The sequence below is a fragment of the Rhinolophus hipposideros genome (assembly GCF_964194185.1).
Source record: "Rhinolophus hipposideros genome assembly, chromosome: 10".
Classification (NCBI taxonomy): Eukaryota; Metazoa; Chordata; class Mammalia; order Chiroptera; family Rhinolophidae; genus Rhinolophus; species Rhinolophus hipposideros.
The window spans coordinates 29,004,212-29,022,291 of NC_138056.1; the positions used below are offsets into that span (position 1 = coordinate 29,004,212).

General features: G+C 37.4%; 1 protein-coding gene across 1 annotated transcript in view; it reads right to left on the reverse strand.

The window, feature by feature from the left end:
* ANO3 (anoctamin 3) overlaps positions 1-10,125 on the reverse strand; it is a 233,227-nt gene extending 223,102 nt beyond the window's left edge. Inside the window, exon 1 of the mRNA XM_081063533.1 lies at positions 9,919-10,125. Coding sequence (XP_080919659.1) covers positions 9,919-9,964 — 46 coding nt within the window. The 5' untranslated portion in view covers positions 9,965-10,125. The remainder of the gene's footprint in view (positions 1-9,918) is intronic.
* Positions 10,126-18,080: the final 7,955 nt, after the last annotated feature.

The window sequence follows — 18,080 nt, forward strand, 5'->3', positions numbered from 1 at the left end:
GTGGCCATATGCAACTTACTTCTTAGTCTGTTTCCTTACAGTGTTCTAGAGAATAAGTATACAGCCATATTGCTGGTTTAAATTCTAGCTCTGCTAAACACTTTTATGGTATTGGGTAAACTCTGTGCCTCACACCTGCCTTCACTTCCTTATCTGTAAAATAGAGCTGATAGTACCTTCTTTGATGGGTTTCTGAGAGAATTAGATTAGTTAATACATACCAAGAACACAGTGATGAGTAGCATGCAGTAAATTCAATTACGAAGCCTCCACGGCTTTAATACAGGTATTTTATTTTAAACAGTGTTCAGTAAACATTTGATAACATTTTCATTTACTGAAAAGTTAAAGAATAGATTAAATCTGACAAAAAATTATTGGCAGAAATAAAATTCAAACATATTAAGCTATGTATCTGTTGGGTACCATTCACAACAAGGATTTTTATCTTGGTTGAATGAAAGGATATCAGATAATTTCAAAGAAAACCTTGACAGTCACATTTCCATGTAAGGTTTTTCAAGACTAGGTTTGAAGCAGAGAAAGCCTTGGACTCTCCCCATACCTTTTTACTTTTTAATATTAAATCATGCCATCCTCAAAGACAATGTGATACTCAAGGACCATGCAGGTCTCAGATTACGTGAGGAAAATTTTTAAGAGTTATGACTTGAACATTATATTTAGACAGAATAGCCTTGTGAATGACTCACTGTTCAATTATATCATTGTATAGTGTTCTTTAGAGCATGTAGAAATAAGTTAAGGATAACATGAATTTATATGGATTATATACTTCACTGCTATCCATGATTTACATTCCAGAGCAATGTTGTCTAAATGGGCATAAAAATGTCTGAGTGGGTGATTTCTTCACATCTGGTTAAGAGTTATGACTAACTGCAAGCTGTTCAACGTGGTGTGAACCACCAACTCACTCATCTTGGAGCAATGTGCAAGCAATACACAATCACCATTAAAAATATTAGTGGCCGAAAAGAAGCATTATACCAAAGACAGTATGTTAAACGAGAATATTTGTCTGAGTGAGGAAATTTGAATTTACTGTTCTATCTCCAATTTTGTGTCTACTTTCAGTAACTGGCACCTTAAATCTTTGTTTCATATTATAATAGGCAAAAAAAAAAATGTAGTGAAGAGGATGTAATTGGAACCCTATCTGAACAAAATTCTTTTTAGTTGCCATTTCTATATTTTCATTCCATGATTAATACTGCTCTATAATTTTTATAAGCATAGTAACAGATCATGAATATTCAGAGAATACTGTTATATCAGAAATAAATGTGAATTCAGAGATTAACAATATATAGAATATCTTTAGGTAATTTTGTTTTCTAAATTTAAATCCTTGTTATGTTGAAATTCATAGACATGCCACGATTTTAAAAAAATCAGCCTAAGTGCCTAACTGTAAGAAAAGGTTGTTAAATTTGGCTTTTTCTGATTTATGTTTTGTAGAAACATTTCAACTGTAAGCATATATCGTATTGGAATGTCTTAGACATTTTTAACATCAGAAAAATATCAAAAAGGGCAAGGGATAGACTGATAAATGTATATACGGTCACGGGATGCTGTGTAGAGCGCAGCATAGGGAATAGTCAATGATATTGTAACAGCTATATATAATGTCAAAGGGGTAGTAGATGGGGGGGGTATCACTTTGTGACGGGTGTACATATCTAACTATTACATTGCTTTGTACACCTGAAACTAATTTAAAAAAGGACTGATGCTTTATAAAAACACTAGTTATCAAGTAATGAGCTGACTCTATAGCGTCCCCTACAGGAGGAACTAAGCATACACAATTGTTAACCTGCAGAACCTTACTACCTGCCAGGTATTAGTATCTTGGCTCCACTACTGGTTGTTACCTTGGACACTTGCTTAACTTTTCTGTCCTTCGGTTTCCTCATCGATGAAATGACATTAATAGATATTTATTTTTATGAAGATTAGCTGGGTTACTCCAAACAAAATACTTTAAATTGTGTCTGGCAAAGAAGAAGCATTTAATAAAAGCATGCATTATTATTCTGATTTCATATGTGAGAAAATTGAAACCCACTGAAATTAGTTAGCTTGCCCACGATCATTCATTATGTAATAGTCTTAAGATTCAAACACAATTCATTTTATGTGATTGCATATTCTTGTTTCTTTTTTCAGACATTGCCTTTCTGACAGTGACTTTAAATTATGACCATGAATTATAAAAAAACACAGCCTAACACATATCTTCTCCTTACATCAATCAAGGAGAAATGTAAAATTTTTCCATGTATTTCATTTAAAAAGCCATTCTGAGATATTTCATTATAAAAGAGTAATCACTAAAGCCTCTCCTTTTGCACAAAGTTATACAGTAAAATATAGGAACTAAAACACTTACAGCAAAGATGAAGAATTGACATCATTTGGGGTATTTACAAGAGTCATTACAGAACAACTGAAAACAAAGTCTGAGAGCTTGCCCCTAAAAGTTTAATAACTCATTTACTGAAATGTCCAGTAAATGAGGCAAAATAATAACTCTCATTTAGAAACCTCATCAAACCTTGAAAAGGAAGGATTGGGGTACTATCGTTATTGTCAGCAATATATCGAAGTTATGTTTTCATTGTGCTATTTGCATGTATATAGATAGCTCAGTGTCTCTAGAATCTATATAGTTTGTCATTACTAATAACAGAGAACATCTATTTACAACTTACTGCAGTCTACTCAAATTTGTTATCTCACTGAGTGCTTATTACACAGTTATATTATTATTTCACAAAATTGTTGCTCAAATGGGCTCAATTGTAAGAATCCCATAGGATGCATGTTTGTTATGAATACTGATTTCTGGTATCCTTTCCTGGAGATTCTATGTCTGGAGGGACTGAAGAATTTGCATTTTAACAAGAACTTCAGATATTGTAAGTTTGGGAAACAGTTGATCTTATAGTTGAGGGACACGAGCTAAGGTTGATGAAACAAACTGCTCAATACACCAGTGAGTGATGGAAACTGTGTTTAAACCAGACCTTGTGTATAAATTTGCAAAGTAGTCACCCTCCGCCACCTTTAAATTACTATTAATAGTGCTCCAAAGCCAAACTGAAAATACATACAATTTTAGGAGCTATTTTTGTGAGAAGCCTTTTGGTTAGCCTGTTAACTTTCTAGAAATATAATAAAATGTGTACGACAACTGATACAGTGTATTTGCAAAACACTTTGCAGCAATGTACTTTCACATCCACCCAATTTCACCCACAGAGGGAAGTCCTCTCCCTCAGGGCCAACTGCATCTCAGTTATAGTGAGGAGGTGAATATGGTGACTCATGCTTTGGTGAACTTGGATCCAGCAGCTGGTGCAGGCTTCTTACATGCCCGTTGGGCTAAAACCAAACAGAATTTAAAGTAATTGCTGCTTTGCAGTACAATTTAGGAGGAAAGGCAATAACTGAAGAGGCGGCAGTGTTGGTTGCACTAATGCACTGCCAGGTTTAGAATGTGATTTCACACGTCTGTAACCTTTGATGAACTGCAGAGTCAGAAGGGATCACAGAGATTATTCTGTTTAAGGTTTTCATTTTACTGAGGACACAGAAGGAAGAACCCATGATCAATCTTGGAAATCATAGAACTTTGCCTGGAACTCTGATAATTTTTGAAGAGAAGAAGTAGAACAAGAGAAGAAGCTACAGACAGCTGTGGTGGAAATCAGATAGGAGTGAGATGTCTTCCAGCTCCCTAACTTAGTTTTTTTTTTCCTCCAAAGAACCTGCAGTAAGTAGGCTTCCTTGTGGAATGCAGAGCAGTTAGAAAGGTAGCCTTTGAAGTCGGGAAGGGCTGTATTCAATCCCCAGCTCTATCACTCATTAAAAGCTAAGTTGGCAAATGCATATAACATTGAAACCTCAATTCCCTCACTTTGAAAATAGAAAAAATAATATATCTAATTGCTAAAGCTTTAGTGAGTATAAAGTAATGCGGTGGACTTTTAAGCTTTTGAGACAATGAGTAGTTGTAGCGTCCATACAATATTAACTGCAACTGCTATTTTTGTTGTGACGATTGTCTCCCATTATAATCCTGACAGGTGGGGATTACCACTCTAAAATTTGGATAAGAAACCCATGGCTCAGAAAAGGTTAATAAACAAAAAGTACAGAGGTAGTGATAGGATTCACTCATGGGGAACTCTGAGACAATGCTCTTTTCATCAAAGCACAACTACTTGACATTAATCCACATATTTTACATTAATGTTTTCTAAATATCTGCATAATTATAAAATACTAAAATAATAAAGATAAGGAAGTTAAAGATTTCTGTGCTTTTTTTAAAGGTTTGGGTTTGTTTTGATATTTTGATGTACACAGTGGGTGCCAAAGAAATGTACACATTTTAAGAAAAGAAAAACACTGTATTAAAATTGTAATACTTAATATATACCGATAACAAAAGATGAATACAAGTCATGTGTATACATATTTTTGGCACCCCCGATATAATCATCTAGCGCCAATTTTTTTTTTTTTTTCAGTAACGTCCAGAGTACATGCAGAGTACAATGTTAAATACTAGGTTCAAATGAGAACTTTAGCTCTCTGGAATCCTCAAGAAATGTGATGTTTTAGATAACTAAACTTTTAGATAGCCATAAAACACTCACATTTTTTACATTATTACTTTGGATGAAATTTCTTTTAAACTTGATCACTTCTCTTCATTTCTAAGTAGAGAATATGTATTTATTGCATAATAAATATTATTTCTGCTAATTCAAAGTCATTTTAAATCACAATATTCTTACTTTGAAAAAAAATACAGTATTTCCTCTGAGCCATTTGAGATATGCAGGATTTTTAAAGAAATGGTCCCAGATATGTGCATTTTCTTTGAGGATTGAAATATCTCTATACTCTTTCTATAGTTTAGCTAGCATTTACTGCGAGATTCCAATGGAGAACTGGAATTATAAATATCTAGGAAACCTCCTGTGGAAGGAAAGAAAGGAAAGGGTGAAAGTTAAGTACAGGGTAGAAAACCTGAGGGGCTCTAATGCAAACCCTTAATCCTTTCTAATGACCCAGGCTGACATTCAGTACTAGCCAAAGAGAAGTATAATTTCTGACCCTAAAATATCTCCCTGATGCCTTTTTGTATACAGTTGAGAAGTATTATAACAAGAAACAATGCCTTCTCTTTATCCGTCACAAATAAAAGAACAGACTGTCAAAATACCAGGGAGAGCTAATATACATGTATGAATGAATTTCTGTTAATGGCTTCAGATTTGTTTCTGGCTTCACCAAGAGAAGAGAAAGGTTCTAGATCCTGGAGATATCAATGAGGGGAAAAGGAGGCTTAAACAGTGGGTATCAGAGATTCTGAAAGTAGGTATGTCCCCCAACATTGTCCTTTCTGGATATTGTGAAATAGGAACGGGGCACAAAACAGGGCACAAAACAGGATGGTTGCTAAGAAGCTTTACAGGTGGGCACCTGCAATGGTGAATGCTTTAGAGAAAAAGAGAATGAAAGTGTTCTATAGTCTACAAATCCCCATGGAAGTAAGTGTAAAGATTCTTATTATTAAACCATTTATTTGAGTAGGAAGTGTTTGATTCTATGGAATTAATAAAAGCACCCTTTTCATGTTTAAACAAATGTCCTTTAGGATAATGATGAATAACTTAAGAGCTTCAGCAGATCCCATTGAGCCCCAGCCTTTTGGGAAGGGCTGTGTTTGGCGTGACCTATGGTTTCCCTGAAAGTCTTGCTAGATAGATGTATTGGTAAATACCAGCTACGAGAAACCAGAACTAGCATTGTCCTTTTCTCGCCCACAATTGTATGACGCATGAATCCATCTCAAATCAAGTGAAACAGAGCAAGCCAGGCTGGGAAGCACCGTTGGACTTCCACCAGAAATCACTGCTGATTTACCAGCTAATGTGTTTCTCCCATATGTGCTAAGGCAAAGACAAACACACACTACCCATTGTCTGTAAGCATAATACATTCAAATTTCCCCTTGGGACTTAAGAAATAAACTGCCTCCCCAACTAGGAACTCTCACTTTTTAGTTCCTAACTTATTAAGCTTCTTAATAAAGCAATGTAGAATTTAATTAAAGTGGAATAAAAATTCAAAAATATATGTGGATATCTTCTTCAGAAAACACAACTTAATTGGCTCTGCCAAGAAGCTAAATGTCAACATCTTCCCAGCAAAATGCAGTTGCCTACAATTCGTGCAAAGACTACTTTTAGCAAAGCTCTCAGATTTCCTACTCTACAAAGTTCTCTGAAGCAGGAGGTTTTTGCAGCAGTAGGTTCAGGAACAAAACTGTTCTCGATATACCATCACGAAGCATAGTGCCTTGCACACAGCAAAAACTTGATAAATATGGTTTAAGTGGAGAGTGAATAAATATCATTTCTTTGCAATGCAATTTTAAAATCATGAAATTAATTGAATATATAAGTTTATGGAAATTTTGGAAGTTTCCCTGAGGAGGTAGGGGTCAGATGAATTGGGTAGTTTGTGATTGTAACTCAAGACTATTGTAAGGAACTATCTTTACATGGTCTAAAATCCACTGTTTTCCTTAAGATGACCCCCTAAGAAATAAAACTGAGTGAGAAGAAAAACAGAAAACGAAGGGCAAAAAATTACAAGGGAAGCATTAAGGGTTTCTTTGACTCTTAAGGAATCAACAAAAGATGGATGAACTGGAAAAAAGAATAATAACTACTATTATTATAATTATTCACTCAATTTCTTGAGCCCCAATTGTGTGCCAGACAAACTGCTACGTATATTACAACTCGGCAAGGTAGATATTATTATCTTCATTTCACAGAAGTGGTAGCTGAGGCTTAGAGATGTAAACGAACATAATTTGTAAGTAGGCCACGGATGATTAAAATCCAGGGTTAAAAATGAAGACCATGGATTAAATTATTGAAGAAATTTGGTTTTACATATAATATTTCACTTTACAGATAACTATTTTGACAGCTATACTAATTTGTTGAAAAAGACTGAGTAATATCAGTGAGGGGATTTGGATCAGAGATGAATTGCGACAAGTTCTCATGCACATAGGAAAATCTCCATGCCTTCAGTAGTGTTTAAATACAGTGTGTCTGTTTTCCAAGTGAGGGTGGAAATTTTTTGTCTCATAATAAGGGTGTTTTCTGGATATCTCAAGCTATTTGTATGCATTATAAATTTAAAATTATGAAAAAAATACATTGACCTCCCTGGATTAAAGCAAAATCAATCCCCATAAACTGGATTATTCAGCTAAATTATTTCCTAAAAGTGAACTAAAAGCAGTGCTTTCCTCTGTATCTGGCTCAGGAAGAAATCTTTTCTGCTGTTACATTGCCACCTATCCTTCTCCATAAAACAGAAGAAGAGAGATAGAAAAGGCCAAAGAGGTCTGGAGTTCAATCTTCATATTCTATATGAAGCAAGTCTGAAGAAGTTAACATTTTTAAGCTAGTTATAAAAGCAAGCTTACAATTTAGGATTCCAGAGTTCCAATACAGACTTTTCTCTGCCTTTAGTGTGCAGTTTTTAGGATAATATTATATATAATAATATAATATTATTATATTATTATAATATATTATATAATATATAATATATATTATATATTATAGTGTGCAGTTTTTAGGATAAAGGTGAAAAGCACCCCTGTAAGTTTTCTGTCTCATGATTCTGTGTCAGAAAATGTTTCAAATATTATTTTGCTTCTTTCTCTTTGAAAAATTAAATTAGCTAATCCTCAGATTGGTGTGTCTTTTTTGAAGGCCCATTCAGGGTTAAAAAGGAATTAAGCAGAACCATTTTAATGGTACTTCCTTCCTATCCCTCTTCTTCTCCATGTTTATCCCTCTTCTAATGTTGCCTTTTATGTCAAAAAGTAAAGGAAGACTTGAAAATAAATGGCTCACAATGCATCAAAAAAGAAACAATATGAAATGCCAAGACTTGCAAAATTTTTTATCACTCACATTGAACAATGACAGTTGGTCCTGATAAAAGTGAACTGGCATCTTAAGAGGATTAACCATAGATCAGGAAGGACTATGGGTGGAGCTAGGCCCTTTGTTACCGCTCTAGTCCCGACTTCCTGTTAAGCTTTGTGGTATCTTCTGGGGAAGGGATTCATATATAGAGACAAGCCATTTGGGGAACTCACTCTGCTCTCTTTTTGCAGGTGCGCAGCCAGTTGGTCTGCAAGCCTGAGGTGTGCGTTCACACACCGCTGACCGCTGGGGTGGTCTCATTTCTTTTTTCTGTTCATGAATATACCACATTTTGGTAGATTTACTGGAGAGTTATTTTGGCCAGTCAACAATCCTAAAGTTGGCAACTGTTTACTTTTAAAAACACAGTATATATCTATACATAATAAATTGTGTGGGGGCAATTTCAAGGTTCCAGGTCTAAGAAATGAGTTCATGTAGCCATGCATTGGAGGAAGACATTAATTGCATGAAGCTGATGCAAAGTTCCTATAATCTTTGTTTTCATTTTGAAAGTTTGTATGTGTTTAAAATAATGATTAAAGAGAACACAACTTTTTCAGGCAACTTAATTTTCTTCGGAACATTTAGACTTGAAGTGGAATTGACTGATACTAGCTGAAATTTCTGCCTACCTAGGCAGTTTCTCACCCCACTCTGATCCACTCTCAATTTCAACATATTTTTGAAAGAACCTAGAGATCTTGAACATAGTATAAATGTATGGAATTCAAAGCTCACTCAGTCCAAGAATCTGATTAATACAGGAATCCCTACTAAATTATCCCTGTTGTGTCCATCCAATCGTTGCTTAAGAAAAAGTCAAAGATCTACACAGAAACAACTGTTGACCATGTACACACACACACACACACACACACACACACACGCAACATCTATGGGGGAGGGGGGAGAAGTTGGAATATTTAAGTAACTGTTTATTTCACTTTGAATGAGCAAATTTACCATTCCAGAATTCACATATCTTAGCATATGGTCAACTATGGCATAATTACCATTACAAATTCAATAAAATGGCAATGTTATTGAATTTATAAATGACTTTTGGATGAACTCCAGCAAACTGGGAATATGCCTCAAGATAAATGCACTCCATTAAAAGCCTTTTAAACAAAATAAGGAAGAGAGGATAAGTTGGACAAATTCTTGATTTGACTATGAACATACAACCTCGTATTACTGTATCCTGGGAGAAACTGGAACTAGAAGCTAAAAGAGATAATATAAAGCCCCTAGAAACAGATCCCACTAATAAATACAAAAAACTGAAACCCAGAATCAAGCATAGGACAAGGATAAAAAATAAAGTTTTCCAAGAAAGTTTCAAAGCCCTTTCCACAGACTAACGTCTGAGATTCTCCAAAAATTCATTTATCCTACGATTGTGTAAAAGCTTCTCAAATAGGAGATCTGCTTGTGTGAAGCTTATTAACCATTTGAATCACTGACTGGGGCAAACATGTCCAATACTTCTGTCTTCAAACCTCAGAGCTGGTAGGACAATCCTACTAAACTGGTTTACTGTAATGCATTGAAACAATCTTAGCACAAACACATATTAAATCAAGTCCCTGAAATGACGAATTCTGCTTCTCCCAAGGACCGTGCGGAGGCTCAGAAATCAGCCCATCTCAGATGCAGAGTGAAGAGGCATTAAAACAAAGAACAGTTGAAAACAAAAACAAAAACAAACAAACAAAAACTTCACAGAGTCCCTCACCTCTGCGTTGCATGACCCTGGAAAGGATGTTCCTACACAACTGCAAGGGCACGCAGAGCGGGACGTGACACCCACGGGGGGGGGGGGGGGCGGGGGGCGATTCCAACTGACCTTTTTGCTGTTTAAAAGACTGAATGGAGCCTGAATGGTGAACCATTTTCACTCTGTGCGTCCCCGCCGGGTTAGGAAGCTGTCCTGGAGGGAGACGGAGGAGTAGTAGCCAGACTCTCTGAGAGGATCCCTGGCTCCAAGTACTCCCAGAGCCTGCGCGAGCGCGCTGCAACCCGACACCTGCTTTAGCGAGCGCATCGCCCCAAAGGCTGCGCCCCAGTGTTGTCATGGCAACATCTGAGGGCGGTCCAGCGTCCAACTCCCCTTAGTGGCTACTTGCGGAATAACCTCGCATCCCCTGCCTCCAAAGCCGCAGCGTAGGTGGGAGGTGCGCGGGGTTTGCTGGGAGAGGGAGGAAAGGACCTGTCTTAGTGATAGTGAGTAAATCCCAACAAATCTCCAGAGCCGCTAGTAATTCCCTCTTTTTCAAGTTTTGAGTCTGGTTATTATATCTGGGCATAAGCATTAATTTTATAGAAGTTGGTCTATAAACACTGGCACTTACAAAAGGGGTCTTCTCTGAGAGGAATGCAACGACAGATGTGGAGACATTTTGCGTCTTTCTCTCTTAAACGTGAATATGAAAAAATATGGATAGCTTCTACTTGTCTAGTAGAATGATTTTAATACATGAGATATGCTAAATGTCTAGTGCAATTACACTTGAGTCCTCTTGTGCTTCACCTATTGAGACCTTGACTCATATATGATAGTGACATTGGACCACTTATTACAGACGCTGAAAAGAAAGCTATCCATGATACTTCATTTAAACTTCATAAAAGTCCTACAAAGTAGGTAGCTTATTTTTCTAATATTACAAAGGAAACTGAGGCCCAGACAAGGAAGAATTTTCAAGATAACATAAACCAACACCTTATTTGAAAGTGAAGGCACCTGCTGTCCAAAGAAGTGAGGTATATTTCGGAAGGACAAACCTCAGGAGCTAATAGAGGATTAGGAGTCAGCTCAATACATTTTCAGTACAGTCTATTTTCCTCTTATCACTCACTGCTACCTCATCCAAACCTCATAAATTCCTCCTGGAAGATGTAACTTATTACCGAACAGACACACAACAAAAGAGTCTATTGTTGCCTGAGTTTTGAAGGTTTGTGAAATCAACTCAGAATCTGGAGAAGGATCCAAATAAAGGCAGATGAAAAAGAGAGATGCAGAGATTCAAAATGTTCAGAACTCAAACAGGTTGAGCTGCTATAGGATGGTCTCTGATGTGTGCATGATACAAGGTCAGCAAAGGGAAGATAGCTTTGAACAAGCAGATGTTCCAGTTTTATGTGGCTGCATAACAAATCACTCTGAAAGTAGAGGCTGCAAACTACACTTTATTACTCTCTCTCATGGCACTGTATAGGTTGACTAGGCTCAGCCTGGTGGTTCTGACTCAGAGTCTCTCTTGAGTTTTCAATGACTGGGACTGAAGTCATCTGAAGCAAGAAGAGAGAAACTGGATTCTACTCTCAAAGGGAAGTAAAGCAAAGAATGTGCAGTTTTCTTTAATGAAGGATAATGGTGCTTCCAGAAGGAAAATGTTGAGCAATCAGTAAGAGCTCAATATGCAGCCACTTAATAAATACTTGGTTATGAAGAACGATCTCCATGTAAGTTTACCTCCAACTGAAGATACAGAACAAACTCCAGAGACCATATCCACAAAGATTCATTTTAGAGATATTTTATAGAAGAGGGCACTGAAATCCTGAGCAATAAATGACTTGTCTGAAGGTGTTTTTGCTGTGTTTTGTTCATTGCAGTTAAAATTCTAATGCAGCTCAACTCATAAGATCATGCTGCTACAACCAACCCATTGGATTCTAATACAACCTAATCCTCCTAGGTGGGGATTAAGTTACATCATGCATTTTAGGAGTTGTTCATAGCAGGAAATTAATGCCTGATAAATATGAGATACTATTATTATAATTATGACCTCTGAGGATCTGATCTTCTTTTTAAAACCTTTTTGAATCACTGGGATTCAAGTCAGAAATATTTTTGAAACATGAGCATTAATTCAGTTTATGATCAGGAGGAACAGTTGAAAGAATTCAAAACCTCTGAATCTACACTTCCATGCACAGGTATCATCTTCAATTTTCTAAAACCTCTTCTTCCTGCTGATGTCTGATATTTTTTCTGTGGATGTCTGATTGTCTTCAACCAACTCCCTAACCCACAACCCAGCAGGAGGCAAGGATGTGAATGCTGGAGCTAGAAATGAGTTAAAAATTTGAACCTCATTAGAAATTAATCCCCCTCCAATAGTTTAGTATTATAACACCATTGCACCTTAACCTCTGCAGTGCAGCTATGGTTACATTATCTTCTCATAAATTTGATTACTTTTAATTGGAAACATTTTAGGCAGGACTGACAGATTGACTAGCAAGGGATTCGAAGAACATGTTTGCTTGTTTTAAAAACAGTCTTTTAGGGAAGGTTGCTGGAGGAACAGCTTTGTGAGGGGCCTAGGAAATTTCAAGCACCATCTGCTTTACATGAAAGGCAATGCAAAGAGAAGGAAAAGAGTGCGTGCGTGCGTGCGTGCGTGCGTGCGTGCGTGTGTGTGTGTGTGTATGGGGGACACAGTGTGTATGTTTTGGAAGAGGGGAATTCAGAAAGAGGGGTTTGAGCAAAGATCTTTGTAATGCAGGGACTCAGCTCCAGCTCCCCGCACAAAAACACAAGATATAGTGAGGTCAAAAAGGAACAACAATGGAGCCATAGATAGGAGAATCATACCACTATATTCTCAATGGCGGCTGGTCGAGACAAAAAAGCAAACATCTGCCAGTACCCCAATGAGGGGTCTTCCTGCACCCCAGTCTCACTGGCAGCTGGGCGGGAAACAGGAAGTAGGATCCACACGATCAGCAATCTGCCATCCGCTTGCTAACTGCACTTGCTTGCCGCAATTCACAGTCCACTTCTCTGCCAACCAACCCCCTAGCGTAGCCATAGCAGTTATATATTAGTGGCCAATCACTAACTGGTTACATAATGGCCAACTACTACCCGAGCCACCACCTTTCCACATGAGGCCAAAATCCTGGAAACTGTTTTCCTGGCTCTGTCCCCACACTCCACCCCTCCAGGTCTCGCCTCACAATCTATGCAACAAGCATCTTCCGTGAGGGGCCCTACGCGAGGAACCCAGCTCATGAGAAAAAATTTCAGTCCAGTTCAAGTAATGTCCCAAGGGGTGTCCCTCAATGTCTGCCTACTTTCTGGGCACAGCCAGGGTTTCTCAGGGTACCACCAGTCTTTCTGGGCACAGCCAAACCTCCTGGGCACAGCCAGCGCCTCTCAGGGTACCATGCTGGAACAATAGAGGCTCACAGCCAAGGTGCTTACATATTCTCATCAGCGGCAGATCGAGATAGAGGAAGTAAACATCCTCCAGCACCCCAACAGGGGGTCTTCCTGCACCAGAGTCTTGCTGGCAGCCAGGCGAGACACAGGAAGTAGGATCCACAGGATCAGCTTGCTAACCGCACTTATGCTAGCCATAATCCGCTGTCTGCTTATCTACCAACCAACCGCTCTTGCTAGCTGCAAATTGCAGTCCGTTTCTCTGCCAACCAACCAACCAACCCCCTAGCGTAGCCACGGCAGTTATATCAGTGGCCAATGACTAACTGGTTATAGCTGATAGCCAACTAGTTACAGCTGATAGCCATTTACTACCTGAGCAGGCACCTTTCCACGTGAGGTTGTGAACCTGGGAACTGCTCTCCTGGCTCTGTCCCCACAACCTTCTTGAAAAATAAATCTTTCTCTGATCTGATAAAAGGAAATATTTTGATACTGACAGCTCCACTGTAGGAAGTTTAGGAACAAATATTAGTTTCATTAAGGAAGGCTAAATTGATTGTTTTTTCTTCCTTTTTTTTTTCATCAAATTTTTTTCTCATCAAATTTTTTTCTCATCAAATTTTAATGATGAGAAAATATTTATGTTATAAAATTTTCAGTGAGGGAGCATGATTTATATCGTATATAGTATGATCTTGACTATGTTTTTCAAAATGGAAAAAAAAAAGTCTGGAAAGAAACATCAAAATGACCAGAATAATTATTTTTCTAAGTTAGGATTGAGGCTAATTTTTTTGTATATCTCCATATTTTTCTGTCATTTTCATACTTTCTACAAATTTATATATATATATATATATATATATATATATATATATACACACACACACACAGATATATATATATTTATATTTACATTTATTACATATATATATATATATATATATATATATATATATATATATATAGCTTTAAACTCCCTCCATATGTATCTTTGTACAGTTGCATTTTTTTCTTTCTTTTTCAGTTTTAAACTCTGGCTTTTTTTTCTTGTTGAGGTTTCTGCTGCATCCGCCCTCCCATAGCTCACCACCTGTCTCCTGTCCTCCTAAGTAATTAATTTATCAGGCCCTGTGCTAACTTTTGCTTCCTGGAGAAGTAAGGACTACATTCTTTACATCACTGGGAGGCTTTTTATTGCTTTGATGGGTGAAAAAGGTGAAGCAGAATATAGTCAATAAAAGTGTGATAACTTTGCATGGTGACATTATTATTAGACTTATTGTGGTGATCACATTGTAAGGTATACAAATGTCAAATAACTATATTGTACACCTGAAACTAATGTAATATTGTATACCAACTATACTTAAATAAATTTATATACATTTTTAAAAAATGATTTCTGATATATGAACCTCAGCTTAGGCAACTGTGAGCTTCCCTATATTGTGCTCTATCATAGGTACTACAGGAGTTCTGTCACAACCTCTTTACTTTTTGTACCTCTGACTTAATTGGAATTGAAATTGGCAGGTCTGCTTCTCTTTGCCTAAATGGAGACAGAAATAGAAATAGAAAATCTCTTTGCAGTTATTTCCTTTCTAGAACCCAGTTACATAAGGTATTAATGGACAAAGTGAAATAGCCAAATCATGTTGGTAATGAATTTATCTGCAAAGAGTAGGGAAGATAGAGAGGGAGGGAGGGAGGGAGGGAGGGAGGGAGGGAGGGAGAGAGGGAGGGAGACAGAGAGAGATAGAGATAGAGAGAGAGAGAGAGAGAGAGAGAGAGAGATCTTCTTGGGAGACATTATCAGAGGGAGACTATGGTCTCCCTGAGAGAAGAATGACTGTAGAGTATCTTAGTCATGCAGAGTCTCACCACCCTCTCCCCTCATAAGAATACAGGATATGGTGAGGCCAAAAAGGAACACCCATGGAGTCATAGATAGGATGACCATGGATTCATACCACTATATTCTTGATGGCGGCTGGTCGACACAAAAACGCAAACGTCCTTCAGGATCCTAACAAGGGATCTTCCTGCACCCCAGTCTCGGTGGCCAGGCAAGACACAGGAAGTAGGATCAACACGAGGTAATCTGCAATGTAACCTGCTTGCTAACCACACTTGCTAGCCACAATCTATGCTTTCTAGTGTAGCCGTGGCAGTTATATTAGTGGCTAATGGCTAACTGGTTACTGCTGATGGCCAACTAGTTACAGCTGATGGTCATCTACTACCCAAGCCAGCACGTTTCCAGGTGAGGTTGAGAGCCTAGAAACTGCTCTCTGGGGTTCTGTCCCTACAATCTTTTTCTTCAAAAAACATTACGTTTGCCGCCAAAGAAGCTTAATAAATGCTTACTAATAAATAAGTAAAGAAAGCAATGAATTTAAAATTTGTAAATTATTGTTTAGTGCCCTGAGCAATTGTCTTCTTTCTTATGTAAAGCAAGGAAAATATATTACAATATTTCATATTTTAAAATGTTATTTATATTTATATATTTAGATTAATATATTAAGTACTTTCTGGATTCTAGTTGCTATCCATACTATATTATAGACACAAACAAGCTTTTCAAAAAAACATGTGATAAATGCGAGGGAGGAGTACAATTTAACAATTGCTTCCCCAAAAGCCTGTGGTTCCTGGCCATATGTGACAGCACAACAACAGAATTAAGCAGATTAGTCCTGCTGATATTCAGGGTGTATATTCACAGAAGCCTTCTGAAATGACATTCCTGATGGACATAAGAATAAGAGAAAGCAATGCAGGAAAATTAGCAGCCACTACTTTCTTTGAATCCAGCTTGATGTGGTCTTACCACAGGGTATTTTGAAGAGACAGGAAGACACAATGATGACTTAAGAAGACAGCTTCAAGAGAAGGCAGATGTCATTCTTTTTATAGCAGAGTGATAGTCCATTGTATAAAAGTAACAAAATTTCTTATCACTTGCAGCGACATAGATAGACCTAGAGAATATTATGCTAAGTGAAATAAGTCAGACTGAGAAAGACAAATACCGTATGATCTCACTTATATGTGGAATCTAAAGAACACATTAGCAAACAAAACAGAAATAGACTCAGAGATACAGAGAACAAACTGATGGTTGCTAGATGGGAGGGGGATGTGGGATGGGGGAAAAGGTGAAGGGATTAGAAAGTACAAATTGGTAGTCACAAAATAGTCACAGTGATCTGAAATACAGTGTGGGGAAAACAATCACTCATGTTGTAAAGATTATGTAGGGTGCCAGATGGGCACTGGACTTAGCAGCGGGATCACTTCATAGATTGTATAGATGCATGGCCACTGTGCTGGACGCCTGAAGCTGAAGTAGAATAATGTTGAATATCAACTAAAATTAAATATATATGTAGATATGTATATACAGAGGTTGCCAAAAATGTATACACATTTTAAGAAAGGAAAAAAAATATTAAAATTGTAATACTCAATATGCACTGATAACAAAAGATGAATACAAGTCACATTTGTCTTCTGCAATTACAAGAGGTGCTCAAAGTGGTTACCATCAGCACCCAGACACTTCTGATTATGGCAAACTCCTACTTGAGCAACACTGACCAAAGTGTTTTGTATACACTGGTATACTTTTTTTTGGAACCCCCGGTATATTTATTTGGGATGTAAAGTACAGCATAGGGAATATAGTCAATGGTAGTGTAACAGCTAAGTACAATGTCACAGAGGTAGTCAACTTGGGGGGTATCACTTTGTAAGGGGTGTAAATGTCCAATCATTATGTTGTTTTGTACACATGAAACTAATATAAAAAAGTAAAATTTAAAAAAGGAGAAAAAAACAGTATGTGTTAGCTAAGTCCACCCACATTTTAAAAGGAAAAACAAAAACACGGAAAAAACAATGTCAGTTATAAAAATCCACCAATTAGGCTATCCTTACAGCTCACTTAGTAACCCATCCCCTGAGTAAAGGAGTCTACGAGGTCAGACAATTAAATTTGTGAACTCATCCTGGAAAAAGTGCTACATACCTCATTGCTGAATATCACTATGGTTACCTTGGAAGGACTCCCCTTGGGAAACTATGCACTGATGCCAGTGCCTAGTCCACCCTTCAAAGCAATCTGGGAATTCTTTTTTGGAATGGCCCTCAGAGCTGTCATTGTACTACCCTTGATGTCCCGGATGTCATCAGAATGTCTTCCTTTCAATATTTCATTTATCTTCAGGTAAAAAAAGAAGTCATTGGGGGCCACATTAGGCGAGTAGGGAGAGTGCTTCAATACAGTTGTTTCCTGGCAGAAAACTCCTTCACACACAGTGTCGTAAAATTGGTGCATAGTAGTAATGTGAGAGCCATGAATTGGCGAAAAGTTCAGGTCATCTAACTTTTTCACTCAGCCTTTTCAGCACTTTCAAATAGTAAATTTGGTTAACTGTTTGTCCAGTTGGTACAAATTCATAATGAATAATCCCTCTGATATCAAAAAAGTTTAGCAACATCGCTGCAACAAGTTTGTGAACTTTATTAGCAGGCCTCTTATGCTGAGAAGGGGAAGATTTTTACCTAGGTACATGTTTGCCTTAAATAAAAAAGAGTGCTTTAGTAAGAGGGACAGAATAGAAGCTAAATCAGCAATGACAGCGTCTGATGTTGATCAAAATTAAAAGAGAAAAACAGCCTTTATTCATTCATAAAAATAAAGTTTTAAAAGGAAACGAGAGAGAGAGAGAGAGAAAGAGAGAGAGAGAGAGAGAGAGAGAGAGAGAGAGAGAGAGAGAGAGGAGGCAGATGAGTGGGACAGAGTAGGTGATGATGGA